The following is a 21,755-nucleotide window of genomic DNA, read 5'->3' on the forward strand; positions in this document are numbered from 1 at the left end:
TTTCTGGGCTTTGTGCAGCCAAGGTTGAGAACCACTGGATTAAACAATTCCTCAGATGAGTTAATTCCTACCCCCAAAAATTGTTCTACCACAGCATCTAGGTTCAGGCCTTGCATGAACTTTATGACTTGTTGGTACAAATAATAGAAGCTACTAGAAATAATTAACAAACCAAAGTATTTAATGTGAAACAAAATTCATTAAAAAATTGAGATTGATACCATTTTTAATGTAGAAGATGCCATCTTTATTTACAGGCTTATTAAAAAAATAATAAACTCAACTTAACTAGATAGAATACATTTGTCATAAATCCTATAGATCTGAGGCTGAGCCTAAGTGGAAGACCAGATAGGTGGAATAGGATGTCAATTATAATTATAATAATGTGCAACTTAGGCATGAATTAATAGATTTTGTTTCTAAACAGAAAAACAAAATAAGTTCACTGTGGGGGAAAAAAACCAGCACCAAGACAAACCGTGCTAACTTTTGACAACTGTTCAGTATAATCACCAAGACTTACAAATTTTCATCTCTTAAATCTATTTTAGTAAGTCTAATAACCTGTTTTTCCAACATATTCAGAACAGATACTTAGAAGAGAATTTAGAGGTTAACATGTAGCTGTACACACACAACTGTCACACTGTATTGAAGTTTTTCTCAGCTACTCTGAGTGTGCAGTGTTTCCTTTCCTTTCAACTGAGTGTGCCAGTTCTCTCCTTGTGTTTGGTTTTGCCCCAGAAACTTCAGTATTATGCGTTTCTTTCCTATACATGTGAAAATAAAAAACTGCTTCTCATTCAGTCCTTTGGAAAAAGTCTGTAATTCTTAAAGACCTTATATCCAAAATGAACTTTTAACTGGGTAGTTTCTAAACATGTCAGGAAGCTCACAGTAGCATCTGAGCGACAGTGCTCTCAAGTAGGCGTGCAAACCAAGGTGCAGCAGGAACGAAAAGGAGACTGACCCATGCAAGTTTAAATTTTAAACTACCTGGAAATTTTCTCATTCTGTTCATCAGCCCTTGAAAGGAGTTATATCATAACCATCTCTCACAATCCTATTACACAGCACCTTTATAGATATGCCAACTGAAGGCCCTAAAAAAATTCTTCATAGACTCAGTAGACAGTGCTTGAAAGTCAAAAAGTTTTAGCTAATATTTCCTAAGAATTCAGTCATAGGTAATCTCTGAAAAAATGCCATAGTCATCCCATTCTGTTTTTAAAAAAATAAAAACAACTTGGTTTTGAGTCACACACACAAAAAAACATTTTCAGACTTGCTACAATGCAAATTTTCTTGGCTACATGAGTACACTGGCTAAACTCCAGCGTGCAGATCTCAAGTCATGCATGGGGGTATGTGTTTGCAGCTAAGGGAATGCATAAGGAAAAAGCATTTGTTTTCTTTTAAGAGGCCTAGCCTAGCATGTCAGGAGCAAACAGTAACATGTAGCTTGCTTATTCAGTTGTGCAATTAAATACTAGCTTTTGCTTAGAGGCATCTTTATCCTACAAGGTATTTTAATATCAGTAACAATATATACTATGAAGTGCATTTCTGTTACAAATTAACATGAAGATATACAGATGAATAAAACCACCAAAACAAACCATAAATGAACAATAGTTAAAACATAAAATTTATAAATAGCAAAACCACCAAATAAAGTATATACATTTTACAGATTTACTTATGAACAAATATATATAGTGCATCTAAGAAAGACAAGAAAATGTGCTATATCACATAACATCTGAACATTAGAAATGAAGAACTGATAATACTCTAAGGGCCTGGCAGGCTTTTCCCCACACTTAATAGTCCCTTAAATGTATACCCTTTAAAACAGTGATACTGGCAAAACTATCACCTCTTTAAAAGTAATATTTTCACTTTCCCCAACAAGGTACAGTGGCTGTAGGAACAGTAAATGAAAGAGCATTACTCCATGCTTAATCCTGGGATAAGAAAACTAGCACATCAGAAGTTTGCATCTGAAAAGCTCTTTAGTCAAACAGACACTGATGTGAAAAGCCAACCAGAACAATTACTGTATGAAAACATCTTTACCTTATCTTTCCTACCAGTGCCTCAGCTTTTTAGGTGACTAGGAAATGTTACTCCGAGGGAAAGCTGCTATTAGAATGCAATATATTTTGTTGATATAGTAATAAATTTGAGCTTTTACTGCCAGAAAAATGTATTTGTAAGTGCCAGGACTATCACAGCAAGACACACTTTATAAACAACTCAAAATGTACAAAACTCTTTTGTAGATCCCAGGGGAAAAAAAGCATTTTAGACTACACAGTAATAACGTAATGCTCCAATACCATGCACAGAGATCAACATAATTGGAAACAAAGAATTTACACTTATCTGCATCTCTTTTGAAAAATCAGAAAAGTACAATGTACAGTAACTACAGAAACAATTTCGGTGCAGCACTGATTGATAAGGATTGCTTAAAGAAACCTATTTTGTACTGCATTGCATAGAGCTGAACGGCAAACTCATCACAACAAATGATCATCAAGAACTAATTTACATATCAGGATGCAAAATAAAATTCTAAAAAACCCAAAGCCATTCTTTCAGTTAAAAAAACAATTAAGTCCAGCCTACACTTCTGCAACTCATTGAGTCAAGTTCTGTCTTTTGAAACACCACACTTGACATTCTGGAATATATAACATGAATTCATTTATTCTCTTGAATTTAAAGGCTATTTCTTATAAAATACTGGTTAGTACTATCCCTTCTACTAAGTGGGAGAGGAACCAAATAAAACAGTAGTGCTTCATTTGGTACTTAAGAGCCTAGTAATATCCCTTTGGGAAATACATGCTTTGGTGCTTTACAATTTTTTAAGAAAATCAAAATTGCTTTACATGCAATAGCCAATTATGATATACCACAGAATCGGGGATTCAGGCGTTTAGAATTGTTCACACGAAGCCCTGAGGTACCCGCCTTTCACTGGGCAACAAACAGCCTCCCTTGAGCTTGTATAGTCTTTGTCACCATCTTCCCTAGTGCCCAAGTTCAGAACAGTCTGATTTTACAATCTTGTCTGGGGATAGTCAGTTTAACAAGACTTTCTCTGATACAGACTGTGTAGATCATCTAATTTAGCAGCACTGTCTTCTAGCGGAGTTTCCCTCGAAGTTCCCAGGTCTCCATTTTCATGTCCATCAGTTACTGACTTCTTATTAAATCCTAAAAGAAAGAGGAAAAAACGCTGTTACTTTCTAGTCTTAAAAGAAAAAAAAGGTCTTGTGATTCTACTGAGCCAAAACAAAGGAATGAATGCCCACTGTAATTAAAAGTATTACTAGCCCGGCTGGTGTGGCTCAGTGGATTGAGTGTCGTCCCACGCACCAAAAGGTTGCTGGTTCGATTCCCAGTCAGGGCACATGCCTGGGCTGTGGGCTCAATTCCTAGTAGGGGTCATGCAGGAGGCAGCCAATGGATGTCTCTCTCTCTCTTTCTCTCTTTTCCTCTCTCTCTAAAATCAATAAAAACATTAAAAAAAAGTGTTACTGAAGAACATATGAGGCTTTTATATTTTTAATTTTTATTAATAACTTTTAGATTATTTAGAGATTTTTACCTTGTAACACTTTGACTTCCCCGCTTGTGTCTTTGCAAGTGGCACCAGGATTACTACCTCCTTCTAACTCATCTAGGTATAAACGGTAACGATGTCCACTCTCATCTTCATACTCTACATTTTCATCATCAGAATCCACTTCGGGAGCCACATAAACTACTTCAAACTCAATCTCTCCTCTCTGAAACGGAGAAAGAAAATGAGGAAGTCAAGTTATGTAATTAAAAAAGGATTTCTAAATTCTTTGGGGTGGTGGATAGAGATGAGGAACAGTAGTCAGACCTCAGATGTAGCTTCCTTTCAAGACAACAAATGACAGCCTAGAATCTCAAGAGGTAAAAGAGAGCTTAGAGGCCATCATGTCCAGACCAACTCCAGGAATCCTTTCTAAATTCTTTTTAATATTATAGTAGTTCTTTCTACTGATCACTATATTTTTGCTTATAGATCTGAAAAAAAGGAAGCTTAACTACTCAATTTATAGAATTCTGGAACAAATGTTCAGTTTAAGTCATTTTGCCATTTTGTACTTTACATAGCAATTCAGCAAATCCATCTAAATAGATATTAAAGGTATACCTGAAGGCATCACACAAACTTTTCCTTGTCTAATTCTGCAAACCTCTACATAATGATTTTGTTTCTTACTGACTAGGTCTTGAACCTTAACTTTCACTGAGTATCAGACACAGTGTTAATCAAGGTATTCTGTCAGTAGTAACAGTAATCACCATATTTATTGTGCAAAATTATATCCTTTAGTCCTCAGAATATCATTATTGTAGTCTCTTTTACATGAATGAAAAACCCGAGAGTCCTGAAGAAAGCAGATAACTTCCAATATGATGAACAAGTAAAATAGAAAAGTAGAAATTTGACTCCAAATTCCTGCTCTTTCTACCATACTCCACTAAATGTGTAATATTTATACAATTATTCTTTAGTAACAACTTTAGGTGCAAGTAAAAAATTACAGATAATATATTATGTTAAAATATTCCAAGTTGGAATCATCCTATATAATAGTCTGATTTAATGAAAGGGTAACATGCAAATCGACCAAACGGTGGAATGACCAGTCACTATGACATGCACTGACCACCAGGGGGCAGACGCTCAATGCAGGAGCTGCCCCCTGGTGGTCAGTACACTCCCACAGGGGGATCGCTGCTCAGCCAAAAGCCCAGAAGCCGAGCTCACGGCTGGCGAGCACAGCGGTGGTTGTGGCAGGAGCCTCTCTCGCCTCTATGGCAGCCTAAGGATATCCGACTGCCTGCTTAGGCCCACTAAGCCATCAGTTGGACATCCCCTGAGGGCTCCCAGACTGCAAGAAGGCACAGGCCGGGCTGAGGGACCCTTCCACCCCCCCCTCCATGCACGAATCTCGTGCACCGGGTCTCTAGTCCTATATAATAAAAGAGAAACATGTAAATTGACTGTCCCTCCACTACGCTCACCAGCCAATCAGGGCAAATATGCAAATTGACCCAACAAAGATGGTGGGTTAATTTGCATACACAGGCACCCAAGCGGAAAGCAGAGCAGGAGAGCTGGAGGCTTGGGGGGGCCGTGGCTCCCTCGGTCGCTCCCAGCATGGGGAGCACCAGGAATTTTGGGAATAGTAGTTCTGATGGCAGCCCCAGGATGGAAGCGGAAGCCCAGAGCGTGGGGGGGGGGGGAGCACCAGGAATTCTGGGAATTGTAGTTCTGGTGGCAGACGGATCTCCTAGACACCAGAGCAGTGGTTCTCAACCTTCCTAATGCCGTGACCCTTTAATATAGTTCCTCGCCCTAACTGGTTTGGCTCAGTGGATAAAGCGTCGGCCTGCAGACTGAAAGGTCCCAGGTTCGATTCCGGTCAAGGGCATGTACCTTGGTTGCGGGCACATCCCCAGTGGGAGGTGTGCAGGAGGCAGCTGATCGATGTTTCTCTCTCATCGATGTTTCTAACTCTCTATCCCTCTTCCTTCCTCTCTGTAAAAAGTCAATAAAATATATATTAAAAAAATATATATATAGTTCCTTATGTTGTGGTGACCCCCAACCATAAAATTATTTTCATTGCTACTTCATAACTGTCATTTTGCTACTGTTATGAATCGTAATGTAAATATCTGATATGCAGGATGTATTTTCATTGTTACAAATTGGACATACTTAAAGCATAGTGATTAATCACAAAAACAATATGTAATTATATATTCAATATGTGTTTTCTAATGGTCTTAGGCAACACCTGTGAAAGGGTTGTTCGACCCCCAAAGGGGTCGCGACCAACAGGTTGAGAACCGCTGCACTAGAGCAAAGTGAGCCTGGAGCAAGTTATGTTGTAGTGGGGGGTGGAGGGAAAGCAAAGATGAGAGACATAAGTACAATCAGAGTGTCTAGGAAAAATTAAAGGGAAGATATCCTAAAACTTCCAGGAAATCTCCACCAATGAAGCAAAGAAAAAAAAAAAGCCTCTATTATTCTGTGAGCAACAAACCAAACTGGGTTGGGGTCTCAGACAATTTGCTCATATGATTGCAAAGACAGACAGAAACTTCCGGATTGGAGAGGGTACAGGTCGGGCTGAGGGACCCCCTCCACCCCTGTGCCCGAATATTTGTGCACTGGGCCCCTAGTCATTTAATAAGAGACTACAATCATTACACACAAGTCTGGTATTTGCAACTCTGAAAAATATGGCCTGCCTTTGCTCAAAAGAAAACATGCCATTTTTTACTGCTACTCGCTAAGTTAGTCTCTTTGGTTCTCCTATTCTCAGCAGTTTAAGGATATGCCTCAGAATTTTAATATGTGCTTAGTGTTTCCTTCAAGCTTTATGACTATCTATTTGTATCTCCTTTACCACTCCCATGCTACTGGATGACAGCCAAGCTGGGTTGGGAAAACACCAACTTAAAGAGGATAGGGTTGTATTCTTGGATCTCCCTTATCGGAACATCTTTAAAAATATTTTGGGGAGGCAGACAGATAATACAGTGGTCTTCAGTAAGTTCTAGTTGACAGAATTAGGTCTGTGGGTAGCTGTCACAGAGACACAGATTTGAGGCTTAATTTGAGAAAGCTTTCTAAATATCATCAACATACCACAAAAGAATTGACTGCTTTATCAACAAATCCTTTAATGCAATTATTTAATTAATAATATTGTAGAGATTTATGCATCTTGTGGAGTTGAACCAAATGAGCTATAAATTCACTTTTAACTCTGAGATTCAATTCTACACTCGCATACCACACTTATGATCCAACAAAAACTCAATGAACTACCTACCAATGCCTCTCTATTTCCCTCAACCCTAAAGGAAAAGCAAAATAAAATAAACCTTAAGTTTATATACATATGATACCTGGATATGAATACCAACTCTGTCATTTATTTGCCTGCAACTTTGAGCAAATCATTATTTCTCAAAGAACCTTAGTTTATTCGTTTTAAATAAGAAGGTTGAGCTAAATGACTTCTAAGGATCCTTTTAGTTCTAACATTTATGACTATAAATCCATTTCTAGCATCATATTTTCCAATAATACCTTATATTTATATAATATTTTAGTCATTAATGATGTTTTGCTTTCTAATGTCAGGTCCTGTCCTAACATTTGATACTGTATCATATACTGAATCCTTACAGCTCTCAGATGAAGGGACTGCAGCACAGAAGGTTTGACTTGCTCACACTTACACAGTTGTGGAAAGAACAAGTAAAATGTCCTTTTTCAGTAAATCTGGCTGAATGTCTTCTATAAAAGCCCTATCCCCCCAAAAAACCTGCTAGCTATCTATACAGAAGCACTTTACTACTTGAGTAACCTCGTAGGGAAGTAGAAAATACTCAATAGATTAAAAAAGAACCAATTGATAGATCCAATTTTAATTTCATAAAGGGAACTTACTTGCTGGGAAAGAATAGTTACAGCTTCTTTATGCTTTGTATCCCTTAAGTTAACTCCATTAACAGCTAAGATAGCATCTCCAACGTGTAGTCCTCCACATCTATCAGCAGGTTGCCCTGGCTGGATCTCAGAAATGAGAATTGGAACACCGTGTTCTTTCCCACCCTAACAAAAAACAAAACAAAGGCAATCAATTAGTTTACTCTTTGTATAAGCACAGACTATTCTAAAAATAAAATATTTTCTTGCAATATATTTCAGAAGCACCTATACTGTCTCTATAAATGCTGAGTAAAATCGTTTGCTGCTTAATGATAAATAAATCATTATGAGTTTCAAAGGGTTACCTCTTAGTTAATTAATAACACACATGTGCTTTTCTAAAAAGCATCTTACAGCCCCCCGCAACAACTACAATCAGCTAAACTACTTTAAACACAAATAAGAATATTTATGTATTAGTAGTCCACAGCACTATTCAATTTTATCAGCTTTAAATCACTAACTGGTAACATAAACCATTCTTTTATGTACCATAAAAACAATTGTAAGCTCATAAGATGAATCTTAATTTCAGAGATGTTAAATGTGAAAAAATATGCAACACAGAATTAATGGAATGCAGTATTTGGTACATATCACTTTCCAGCTTGTATCATAGTTGTGTGTGTGTGTATCTTATTTCTCCATTGTATAAACTTTTCATTATGAGAGATATTCCTACATTAAGCAATACCAGAACTAAAATGAACTCATGCAGTACCTCAGTATTGCCAAGTGAAAATTAGAGTAAAACCACCTTATTCATTCACCTGGAACAAAGTACTAAGCAACAGCAAAATGACTCCAAATATATGTATTTGATAATAGATTGCTCTCAGGAATGTTGCCCAAGATAACTCTTTACAAAGGCATCAAATTTAAAAAGGAAGACTATTTAGACCCGAGAGCCAGTCAAATCTGACAACAAAGAAATAACACAGAATAGTTATATCCATTCCCAAAGGCTCTTAAAGGCATTACAGAATAGGATACAGAACTATGAAGAGTCATAATAAAAATGTTTAATTGTAAAGTTATACTTAAGTTATTAGCAAGATTTACATACATACAAAAAAAAGTTTACACAAAAAAGAGTGCCCATGGGGATAAATCCAGTTACTTAGAAAATATATCCAGAATACTTTGTTTCAATGATTTTTAATGTCCTAAGGAGTATGATGATACTAGGTAAATGTAGAAGAGACTGGAAGCACTACTTCTTACTGTAATTGAAATGCCCAGGCCTTCATAATCTTCCTTCAGGAGGAGAACTTTTCTAATTGGACCAACACCTTGGCTCTTCTTTAAAGAGTCTTGATCCTTATTGGGGGGAAAAGAAGAAAAACTAGTATCATGAAAATAATATACCAAATAGAGTAAACCCATGCCATACAACTTGCTTTTATTAAATAAATCTTTATTAATTTTCTGCAATGGATACATAGTATGTGTTAAGAAAGTAATTATAGATAAAATGGAAAAGTGAAAATAGTTTTTCTGTTAATATAGTAGAATGTATAGATGACTTTCTCACCCTTTCGTCAAATTCTTTAATACTGATAAAATCTCTTTTTAAACTGAAGGTCATTATAAAAAAAATTGTCAGGAATTAATTGAAGAACAAATATCTTCAAGAAATAAAAATGGGTAATTGTTTATCTTCACTGGAAAATATGGTAAAGATCTATATTTTATTTGATTGTAGAAATGAAAAACAAATTACCAACTGGATCATTCATTACTTTCTCATTCCTTTGGGCTCTGGAGTCTACCTTTTAAATAAAGGACCTTGCTCCATAAATAATTCCTTCTCTGATACCTTTTCTCTTTCCCTCTCTACTAAGCTCCTTCCCTATTCAGCATATAAACTAAAATTCCAAGTCTCTTCCAACTTTAAAATACTGACCATGTACAAACACAAAAGAAAATAAAACCCTTTAATCACTTACTATGACCTTTAGTTACTATCCTCCTCCTCCTCCATCTTTCCTTAATTTTCACACAGAGTTAACTTTCTCACCATATCTACTTGCTTGCCTCCCATATTCATTCTCCAACCACTGCAATTAGGGTTTTACCCCCACCTGCTCCACTAAATTGTCTTCTCTACAGTACCTGGTAACCAAGATGGCTACATCCAAAAAACACTTCTTAGTCACCATTCAATTTGAACCTTCAGAAAGTTGATACTGTCCGCTAACCCCTCCTTGAAACCCTCTCTTTCCTTTGGTTTCTATTACACTACTTTCCTAGATGGCCTGTATCTGACCAGCTCTACCTCAGGCCCTTTCCTTTAGTGATCAATTTCCTTTCCTCCTTCCATAAAAGATTCTTTCCATTCTTGCCCTTCTGTTCTTTTTACCTTAAATATACTTTCCCTGGGTGACTTCATCAATTTCATAGTTTCAATTATACATAGATAGATGATTTGTCTAATATTTTTCAACTCAAGACCTCTCTCCTGAATTCCAGTAATATATCCAATTGGACATAGCTTGGCTGTCCACTGGCACTTCATACACTACATGTCTAAAATTGATCTCGTTTCCCCAAAACCTTCCCTTTCCTCTATTTGGTTTATTAATCTATGGCATCAAATCACTCAGTTGCCCAAATAAAAAACGTAGTGTCTTCCTTCTCCCTCACCTACTTAACCAAAACCAAGTCCTCTTGATTCTTTCAAACCTGTCCTTCTTCTCAAATGCACTTGCCCTGCTCTCATCACTGTCTCCTCAGATTAGCATAGTATCTTTCTAATGTATCTCCTCACCTCCAATTAGCCCCTCTTCCAATATATCTTCCAATACATCTTCTTCACTATACCAAAGTAACTGCCAAAAAAATGTTAAATCTTATTAAACCCACTATTTTATTTTAAAATCCCATGATTATCAGGTTCAAGTTCAAACTCCTTTATTTAGCATAAAATAATTTGTCATCTGGCAGCTGCTTGGAAGTTAATGGGGACCAACTATGTCCCAGAGAAGACAATGGTATAAGTGTTTATTGCTATCTCCACTCCTCTCCACCAATTTCATGTACATATCAATTCTTCTTACAATATTCTTTGCATTATGAAAGCCATGCTTTACCTGATGCTAAGATATGTGGGCCACTGAGAAGAAGTTTGATATGCTCTTATTATATTAGGTTTGTATTATTAGACAGCTCTTGTAATGAAATTTGATAAAGATTTATCCAGATAAAAAGAAATACTCCCCATACGTGATGGCTAAGAAAGCAGACAATTAGACACAGACACAGATGTCAAATTCCATCTTAATTCAAGAATAAACAGGTATAAACAGTAGTTCAGAACTTACATTTAAATCAAGTTATCAAAAATTCTCTTAAAAAACTACCCAAAAATATTTACCAATTGATCAGTATGACTACACACTCTCTGCTAAGCTTAAAATAAATTTAAAACAAATTCATGCTAATCATGATACAGGAAAATTGTAAAATATGAGCCAAAGTACTACCAATAGTTCACTATCTTCAGATATATCATTTTCAGGGCACTAATAAGTCTATAAAGAGCTATGGGTAATTGAAACTTTAAATATGTATCTCTTTTAAATAAGGTTAATCCCACTTTCACTTTTTAAATTAAAGTTTTAAATACTAATAGAATACAAAAATGAAAAGAGCTTCTGATTACGTAAAGAAGGAAGAGGCTGAGTGGGAAACAGTAGCAAAGCAAACCTACATGGCCCGGTGGTGCCTGCATTGGTCGTTTTAGGTCATTACGTCCTCTACAGGCTCTGATGACAGTTTTGTGACGATGCAAATGTATTTCAGCTTCCAGTTGGTTCCAAAGCTTATCATGAGCAGGTCCCTTCATATCTCGCCCTAATAATTGTATTTGTTGGACCCTTCATATTGCAAAAAGAGTTAATTCAGTTAGTTTTTCATTGTGCATACTACAGAGAGAATTCAGAAGAATTACTGAACATAAGTAGCTTTTGCAAAGATCTAAGTAATAAAAATAATACTCAGGAACCTCCCAATGTCTCTTAGATTAACAAGGATATGAAAACTCTGGAAAGAATTGTGTCTTCAAGGGAAAACCAATTAAAAAAATAAATAAGACATTCTTTAGTCATATGCTTAATTTAAATACATCTAAGAAACAATTTATGAGACTAATGTCAATTAACATGTATTTCATGTCTTGCATACAATCAAGATAGATCATCGAACTCAGACACTATTGAATACTAGTCTTCAGATGAGGCTAACTATACTGAAACATTTCTAACAATTCCTTTTTAAACAAAATGATTCTTTTAAAAGTGCTAAGTTATTAGAAAATGTGCACTTCAATATTGTTATTTTTATTTGCTCCACATCAGTTCTAATGTGACATTAAGACAATGAGTGGAAAATTATTTAGTACTAATAATAAATCACCAAAGTTTTGGAATAATTCATTGTGATAATATCACTGTTATTTCAATACTAGAGGCCTGATGCACGAAATTCGTGCAAGAGTAGGCCTTCCTTCCTCCGGCAGCTGGCACCAGCTTCCCTCTGGCACCCAGAACCCGGGCTTCCCTTGAAGCCCTGGCTTCGTTCAGAAGGTCGTCCGGAAGGACGTGTGGTCTAATTAGCATATTACACTTTTATTATTATAGATATTTTTGAGGGGTAAGAAAGATCAGGCTTCAGTGATCACAGAAATAATTCCTTATGGAAGTTGTGCTACACATGTGAACATTATCTGTCATGTGTCAAGGCAGATAAGGGCTGAAAAGTGCAGTTGTGGAATTGTTCACATTTAACAGTAAATTACTATCAGTGTGTGTGTGTATGTGTGTAAACCAAAAATACTGAATAAATCTGCAATATATAAGGCTATCAATATTAAGTTAACAACAGTAAGCTATAACCAACTGTAAAATAACTCTATAAAATAACTCTTAGGGTAAAGACTGTTTCCTTTACCATAGAGGTAAAAGTCAACCTCATTACATATCCATTTGTCACCTAAGGATAAAAGGGTACCCATTTTTTTACACACCTTCCTGCCAGTTCCTTGTCTAAGTACTTGGCAGCCAGTCTTGCCCCATAAACTTCAGCCTGGAGAACAGCTATATGTCTACGAAGGGCTTCATTCTCTTTTCTCAGCAACTTTACTTCAGCTTCAAGTTGAGCTTCTTTCATTTTTTCTTTTTTGTTTGCTTCAAGCTCTCTCTCCTATTGTAATTAAAAAACAAACAATGTAATGAAAATACTTTGAAGACTCTATAGTAGAGCATATTCCTTAAAATACACAAAAGCACACAGTGTAAATGACAACAATGAAAGCATATGATAAAAATGACCACTTTATTTCTATAAAATAAGAACACAAAGATTTGGATCCAGTTCTTTTTAACTAATACCAGAGGTGTTGGAATCACTTCTAGTGAGAGTACTAAGAGACATAATATTCTTTTTATTTTTTAATTTATTTTTCTTTAGAGAGAGAGAGGAAGGGAGAGGGAGGGAGGGAGGGGGGAGAGAGAGAGAGAGAGATTTGATGTTCCATTTCTGTATGCATTCACTGGTTGCTTCTTGTATGTGCCATGACCAGGAGTATTGGGACAACACTCTAACCAACTGAGCTACCCAGCCAGGGCTGAGAAGTAGTATTCTTTATGCTCATGTTATCACATAGTAATAGAAGTGACTTCAATGGATAACTGAATCTGCTCTTTATTTTTGAAAAACTACTCAAGAAACTAGACTAAAATAAAATAGTCATTCTGGTGGTTGTGCCCAAATATTCAATTAACTTTGATGCAATAATTCTATAAAGCTAGTCAAAACCATTCAGTTACATAGAGATATGCTCTATAGTTATCTATCTTAGAAGACTACAAAAAACTTACAATGCTAAAATTAAAACAGATATTCTAAATAAAAGGAAACATTTTATGATCATGGAGAAATTTTGGTAACAGCTGCATGAAGACATTTACACATCAAAAATAAGCATATCTACAGTGTAGATTATCACTGAATTTGGGGCCCTAGCTCATTTATTTGTCCATATGTTAAAGTGAGTGAAGAACTGTTTTCTGAGAAAAATACTGGCTTCACTTCCATATCCTAATGGAAGGATGCATATCCATTTTTAGCTCTCATAAAATGATGTCATCCTATGCTCCACCAAGTAGATAGTCCATATGTGTGAATTTATAGGTGTTAGCCAGAGGGTAAAACCTCAAGATCTTCACCACCAAATTTTTATCATAAGCTTACATGTGAGAAATAATGTTCAGTTTACCTTAAAAGTAGGAAGTACAGTATGTACCAATGTAAATACCCTCAGGTCCAAGCACAGAGCAGAGGCAGGTACAAGATAACTTAGGAGAATAGAAAACTGAAGGTACAAAATTCAGCCTAAAGGCAGTCAAATTCAAATTCACACACACACAAACAAAACGCTTGAGAATTGATACTGGCCCTGATAGATATTTTAAGTGTTATTTTTGGATCAAACAAACAAAAAACCCCAAATACTGCAACCTTGCATCTATCCTGAGTAGAACTGCTTTTACTGATTTACAAAATTGCTTTTTCTGCCTTGCTAATTTATAGAACTTATAAAGCCTGTGAAAATATGGTTATATCTGTTAATAAGATGTGGAAGACACGTCACTATATTGTCAAGTCTCCTTTATGAGATAGACTTAAAAGATTTACTATAGCACTAGGAAAATTTGTTTATCTTAAGCAACAGGCAAATGATAGTTTCTACTGTTTGGGTACTGATTATGATAATTATTTCCTTTTATATTCTGGATATTAAGAAGCTGAGATATTTAAACAAATTTTTAGCAATTCATGGACTATATTATGGTACTAATTTGGTCTACTGTTTTGACTACAGTACATCAGCATTTGCTATATTTAATACCAATAGATAATATATTCAAATATAAGTGAGTACCACAATCTTCAAAAAAATTATACAAAGCTAAAATAAATGACAATTTCTGTGATTAAGAATATTTGTTATGTATGTGATAAGCAGAAAGAAATTAATCTGCAGGCTTTTACAACTTCTGTTTTAAAAAATTATGAGAACATCATTTTTAGATATTGTTTTAAAAAATTTGCAGAACTGATAGTCCTCCATTTTAAACAACTTTCAAATTATTAATATGTCTATTTATTTCAGAACCTATTCCTTAAAAGAGAAGGTATCAGTTCTAAAAGAAACCATTGTTTAGATTACATTAACAAGACTTTTTAATGACATTTATTGAGGGTTAATGCTATTGTTTCAGAAAAAGAGTTCCTAAAGACCAAGAATTCTTTGGTTTACTGGCTAAATAAATTTTACATTGAGAATTATCTACTTACAATGACTTTAATGAGCTATTTACACAAAATTTACGAAATCTAAGAAACATAATAAGCCACTGCTTTGCTTTAATGACTCAAACCCCTAATGAGTCTGACAAACTCTCAGGCCTGAAATTAAAAGATACAAGTAAAAAAAGGACTGAGAAAACTGAACTTGATCACTTCTAGATTTAAAATAAAACAAAAAAAAGCCCAAATTTTTTTAGTTAACCAATTTGTTATTATCTATAATAATAAAAGCATAATATGCTAATTACACCAGAGAGCTGAACAGCCTTCCAGATGTCCTTTTGGACAACCTTCCGCATGAAGCCGGGGCTGCAAGGGCCGAGGGCAGCCACTGCAGCTGTGAGAGCCAAGCCCCTTGCACAAATTTTGTGCATCGGGCCTCTAGTTAAATAATAATCAAGAAGTTCATTGTGTATTTAGATAGCCAAACAGTATATTTTCAAAAAAAGGGAAGCCATATGACAAACTGGAACCTGATTAGGTTGGGGTAGTGGGAAAAATATTAAGAATTTGTGATATCTTCTAAAATAATTTCTGGTAAAGGGTTTTAAAATTCAGAAAAGCCACACAATTATTGTGAAGACTGCTACAACACATGCAGTGGATGAATAAGAAACCAACATGCACATTCTTTCTCTGGGAATAAATTCAAATAGCAAAGAGGGAAACTGGCCCTGTTTAATATTTTCAAAGCACTCAAGTGGGAAAACCAATTGCTCTTTTGGAGTAGAGGTGTGAGCAAGTTACCAGGCTCAGAAGTTGTTAAAAATTGATGAGCTCTGCAAATAATGGCTACAAATTACAAACACAAGAAAAATCTTTAACAACATTAGTGAGAAAAGAGCAATGGGCCATCCACTGAACTTTTCAGGTACTAGCACATTTAAAAATTGCCATCAACATCATTTTCAAATACAATGTGCAAAGAAAACACTAAGAACACTTAAGCGTGACATTATAAAGCAAAACAGAAACAACATACTTACCAGCTCCTCCACAGAGGGGACAGACTTAAGATATAAGAAAAAAGTTTTATAATTAGAAAAACATCAAACAAATGAATTTATCTAGTGGTATAATCACTACAAGGAAAATTTCCATATGTTGAATAACATTTGGGCAAAATTTGTTAGGACAAATATATGTGCAAATCCATAAGCAATAAAATAGTAACTGTATAGTATTAGATTAAAATTTTTTGTTTTATCATTAGTCACCACACCTGGTTCAGTGTCATTCCACTACAGCAGCCTATAGTTCAATCTAATGTTAAAACTTTATGTTGCCCTAACCGGTTTGGCTCAGTGGATAGAGCGTCGGCCTGCGGACTCAAGGGTCCCAGGTTCGATTCCGGTCAAGGGCATGTACCTAGGTTGCGGGCACATCCCCAGTGGGGGGTGTGCAGAAAGCAGCTGATAGATGTTTCTCTCTCATCGATGTTTCTAACTCTCTATGCCTCTCCCTTCCTCTCTGAAAAAAAATCAATAAAATATATTTAAAAAAAAAAAATTTATGTAAATTCCTTTCTAGTAAAAATGCACGTTGTTAACATTGTTTTCTCAATGTTAATATATATTCCAAAGAAGCTGTTATCTGACTCATGTCAGTTAAATAAAACACTACTAACTTTTATTCATAAAATTTCAGAATTTAAAATGATTTGGGGAGATTATAAATATTCATTTAAATAAATTCTAATGTATCAGTATTAAAAACTAATTAGCCAACCAAATAGAACTAAACACAAATAAAACTTAAAAATGTATTTTACTGTCATCATTAACTGTGATCCCTACAGTTAACAAAATGTCTGGCACATAATACATACTCAAGACATGAATTAAGCTGAAATCAGACTTAAAAAATATTTACCTAAACACCCTATACTAATTAAGAGGGCAATGGCTAATGATGGAAAATTTGTACAATGAAACATTATGCAAAATAAAGTTTTCAAGTGGCAGGGAAAATGTCTACAATATATTTAGAGCAAAACAAAACATGTGCCATTGGTTGGTACCCAATCCATTTTCCCCTTTGTCTGTATTATCAGAACTCTGATTTAAATGGAGGTGACCATGTGACCCACTAAGAGTCTGACAAGCCGCTGAGGACAGCCAATGAGATGGCCAAATTGGCAAAAACCGTTGAGGAGGAGTTCATGAAAAGTTCTTGAAAGAAGGCTAATGCAGCTGGGAATCATCCTTTTGCCCTTCCCTTGAACTCTGGAATGCAGACCTAAACAAATCCTGAGGATAAAAATTATGAGCTAAAAATGACAGAGCATAGTAACAAAAGGAAGCCGGATCTCTGATACGTGCGGAGCTGCCATATCAGGTCTACACTGTCTGTCTCAGAGCTTCTTTAATTGAGAGAAAATAATATGTACTATTCATGAATAAATAATTTATACTATTCAAGCATAATCTCTTGGGATTTCTGAACTTAATGCTGACACAGTAGGGCAAAAAAATTTTTATATGCTATAATCCCAAATATCTTTTAAATATATTTATACAGATATTTTTAAATAGGAAAATCCTATTCTAAGTACCCGATGGTTATTGATATTATCACTGATCTTCTCTGGGGATGGGAATGATCGCACTGATCTTTACATTTCCCGTATTTTCTAAAATTCCCATAATGCACACACCTTTTATAATTAAAAAGCCTCACTAAAAATTGTTCCCTTCATCCTCTAAAATGCATATAAGTATAGGTTACCCTATAAACTACTTACCAGTTTTGCTTTAATAGTACCAGAGTCGACACTTTGACCAGTTTTAGCATGAAGCTGAAGCTGAACAGAGTGCAATTGTAAAAGCTGATCATGTACTTCTTTCTCCAGTACGACTTTCTCTGCTTGGGTCTCTGTCAGTTCAGATTTCAGATCCACCAACTGTGCCTTATAAAGCAATAATAACAAGCATTAAGTATGCTTCATTTTCTTTATTTTGACTCTAGTTATTATTATTTAAGAATGAAATAGAAAGACTGTCTTTGAAATGAATAGATGAACACTAGAAGACCAGTATCTGACTGAGCTATAGAACATCCAGGTACACTGACATAAAATCCATAGTGCAAGATATTTGAGTGACAAGAGAACTGTATCACAAATAGTATCTTCTAATAACACAGAATGCTACTTCATTTTACTTAGTTTACTTTAAGGCTTTCACTGTTTCACCTTTATCTACAAGGTTTATGAAAATATACAGTATGGGATGGTTCACCATCCTGCAGAGACAGTATGTGCTTTAGTGGTGAACTAATACTAACAGTTTCTTAGAGGAGAGTCCAGTAAGTGGTGCTTTGTCCTCACCCCGAAGAACACTAGCCCAAATCAGCCCAACCACTAGCTAGTACTTTAGATGCTGAAGTGTGAGCTACTGAGGCTACAGTGGGTCTTAAGATCAGAATTAACTATAAGCTACAGTTAACTGTTACAACACAGCAGAACACCTCATCAGAACCACTTATCCATTTCATCTGAAGTTTTTCATTTTTCACAAGTGATTCATTGCTTTGCAATAGTGCACAGGATATGTCCTTTATGTGTGTTTGGTCTTCCTCATTAACCAATAGATTAAAATCAAGGCAAGGTCTTAGTTTTCTATTCAACATGATTTTACAAAGTATCTAGGGGCCCAGATTATGTCAGCACAATGAGAAAAAAATTTGTGGAAATACTTTTAAAATTATAATAATTTATTCCCTTGAGAACCTTTCTTATCAACGGAGGTGATAAATATGCATGCAAACCAAATAAGAAAAATGCGGCAAGCTACAGATATATTTAGAATTGGTCTGGTCCCAAGGCATTCAAAGTAAGGAAGGCTTTAAGAAGGTTAGTGAGGACAGAGTTTAGAAGGGCTTTGAAAGAAAAGGACAACAAAGACAAAATAGAAGCAATTAAACAATCTAGAAATGGGAAGAAGACTAGCAGAGGCAGAGAGAGACTAGAAGCAATTCAGGTAAATTCTGAGTACAGAGACCAGAGGAATATATCTCTAGTAGAGGCCCGGTGCATGAAATCTGTGCACTCGAGGGGTCCCTCAGCCCAGCCTGCCCTCTCGCAGTCCAGGAGCCTTCAGGGGATATCTGACTGATGGCTTAGGCCCACGGGGAGCAGGCCTAAGCTGGTAGTCGGACATCCTTAGCGCTGCCGTAGAGGTGGGAGAGGTTTCTGCTACTGCCACTGCACTCGCCAGCTGTGAGCCCAGTTTCTGGCTGAGCGGTGCTCCCCCTGTGGGAGTGCACTGACTACCAGGGGGCAGCTCCTGCATTGAGCGTCTGCTCCCTGGTGGTCAGTGCACATCATAGCAACTGGTTGTTCGCCGTTCGGTCGATTTGCGTACAGTGGGGCCTTGACTTACGAGTGTCCCAACTAACAAGTTTTTCAAGATACGAGCTGTCTCTCGGCCGATTTTTTGCTTTGAGTTGCAAGCTAAAATTCGGGTTACGAGCCAGCTTCAGATACCCCACCGCTAGTTGGCACAGCGAATGTCACAGTGAACGCCACAACATCAGCCCAGCATCACGTGTCTCACTCGTTCACTGTTGATTTGACATAAGAGTAATTTGAATTACAAGCTCCGTAACGGAACAAATTAAACTTGTAAGTCAAGGCCCCACTGTATTAGTCTTTTATTATATAGGATATCCCAACTGTACCAACCAGTGCCTACTACATAAAAGATGCAAAGAGAGGAGGCAGGAATCAAAATTCAAAGCCCCATTTTATTTTCTGGGAACAAGGGAAGTGTTTAGAATTTATTCTACATTTAGTAATATTTAAGTAACTCTTCTTATCCTATATAATAAAGAGCTAATATGCTAATTAGACTGAATAGCTGAACGACCTTGTGGATGACCTTCTGGACGAAGCAGGGGCTGTGAGGGCCAGCCGAGGCAGTCAGGGCTGGGAGGGCCAGCCAGGCTGCGAGGGCCAAGTCCCTTGCACGAATTTCATGCATCGGGCCTTTAGTCCTATATAATAAAGGCTAATATGCAAATGGACCAAATGGCAAACGACCAGTCACTATGATGCGCACTGACCACCAGGGGAGCGCTGCTCAGCCAGAAGCCGGGCTCATGGCTGGTTAGCGCAGCAGCAATGGCAGGAGCCTCTCCCACCTCCAAGGCAGTGCTAAGGACCCCGCGTGGGCAGGCTGAGGAACTACCCCGCCCCTCGCCAATGTATGAATGTCGTGCACCGGCCTCTCGTCTATAAGAACTGTAGCTGCTAAGAAAAGTTAGTCATTGGTAAGTATGTCAAGATTTAAAAGTGCCCTATTTTTACTTAATGGTTACCCTCCTTATGTCACAGAATTTTAGAATTCAAAGAAATCTTAAAGAATATAAAGACTATGGTCATGACAATTAATATTGAGATAATAAAGCCAAGGCCCATCAAGGCTGTCTTTATTTCTAGGGCTACCCAATCTGTCAGTGGCAAAATAGCACTTTGAACCCAATTCTTTCTCCCAGGGCAAGGCAGTGGAAGTGTTAAGCAATTAACCATAAGAAAAAAATATGTTGCTATAGCTACAATACATATGTATTACTAACAATATTCAAAGCTACCACAAAGCAAGCATCTACTTACCATATGGTAGGTATATGCATCATACATTATCTGTCATTCTTATCTGTCAAAATATCCAAACTTTTCCAAGATAATTCCTTTCTAATACAACCACTGGATTCCACTCTGTGGCACCAAAATCAAAGTAACATTTTATTCAGTTTCCTATTATTTCACTTTGCTAGACCTTAATCCTCTGTCTATATAATCTTTGAAAAATACACAAGAACTGTACTGTTTTCTTTCTAAACATAAGCTAGTTTTATTATTATTATTATTATTTCTTTAGTACTCTTATGGATAACATTGCCAATTATTGGCAACTGAGGCCCAAAGAGATTGGGTTGTTCCAATGGGCCAAAACTCAAACCTCCTGACATCTTTGTCATTCTGAGAGTGATAGAGAAAATGGTAAGGAAGCAATCCACGTGAGAGCACATTACCAAATCTCAGAACTAGACACAGCTCCAAGAAACAGCCCCACACAATGCACACACACCCTACTCCACACATGCGCATGCACACACACACATGAACTCATACACATGCACACACATGAAGATACCCACACGGACACACATGCACATAAAAGCACACATTCTTCCATATTTCTTTTCTTCTTTTTTAAAAAATATTTTATTGATTTTTTACAGAGAGGAAGGGAGATAGAGAGTTAGAAACATCAATGAGAGAGAAACATCGATCAGCTGCCTCCTGCACACCCCCTACTGGGGATGTGCCCGCAACCAAGGTACATGCCCTTGACTGGAATCGAACCTGGGGCCCTTCAGTCCGCAGGCCGATGCTCTATCCACCGAGCCAAACCAGCTAGGGCTTCCAACTTGTTTAATAATTACAAAGAAAATAGGTGATCCCAATAGCAATTTAACTGTAATGAAACACATCATAAAAAGCTGTTGATAAAGAGGTAAATATTATGCCCTGCTGGTGTAGCTCAGGTGGCTGGAGCATCGTCCTGTACACCCAAGTGTACAGGTGAGTGAGTTTGATGTGCACATGCCCAGGTTGTGGTTCAATCCCCTGTGAGGGCAAGTGTGGAAGGCAGCCAATCGATGTTTCTCTCCCTCTCTCTCTTCCTTTCTCTCTCTAAAATAAATTTTTTTAAAAGTCCTACTAACGTATGACACAGCCTTTTCTCCTGTGACAAAAATCAAGGCAATAATGTAACTAATAAAAGCATTTTATCCCTTTCTTTCCTTT

The 21,755-nt window shown here is 36.6% G+C and overlaps 1 protein-coding gene across 3 annotated transcripts in view; it reads right to left on the reverse strand.

Annotated features, from left to right (window-relative positions):
• Nucleotides 1-223: 223 nt before the first annotated feature.
• Nucleotides 224-21,755, reverse strand: part of GOPC (golgi associated PDZ and coiled-coil motif containing) — a 29,710-nt gene continuing 8,178 nt past the window's right edge. Inside the window, exons 2-9 of one of the 3 annotated variants that reach the window (XM_070417546.1) lie at nt 17,685-17,849; nt 15,928-15,951; nt 12,597-12,772; nt 11,283-11,448; nt 8,795-8,890; nt 7,529-7,693; nt 3,626-3,806; nt 224-3,231 (exon numbers count right to left, since the gene is read on the reverse strand). In XM_070417546.1, the coding sequence (XP_070273647.1) occupies nt 3,101-3,231; nt 3,626-3,806; nt 7,529-7,693; nt 8,795-8,890; nt 11,283-11,448; nt 12,597-12,772; nt 15,928-15,951; nt 17,685-17,849 (1,104 nt within the window). In that variant the 3' untranslated portion in view covers nt 224-3,100. The remainder of the gene's footprint in view (nt 3,232-3,625; nt 3,807-7,528; nt 7,694-8,794; nt 8,891-11,282; nt 11,449-12,596; nt 12,773-15,927; nt 15,952-17,684; nt 17,850-21,755) is intronic. The other 2 variants (XM_070417547.1, XM_070417548.1) reach the window with 2 other exon arrangements.

Source organism: Myotis yumanensis, unplaced genomic scaffold (assembly GCF_028538775.1).
Source record: "Myotis yumanensis isolate MYYU_CA2020_CCGP unplaced genomic scaffold, mMyoYum1.0.hap1 SCAF_6, whole genome shotgun sequence".
NCBI lineage: Eukaryota > Metazoa > Chordata > Mammalia > Chiroptera > Vespertilionidae > Myotis > Myotis yumanensis.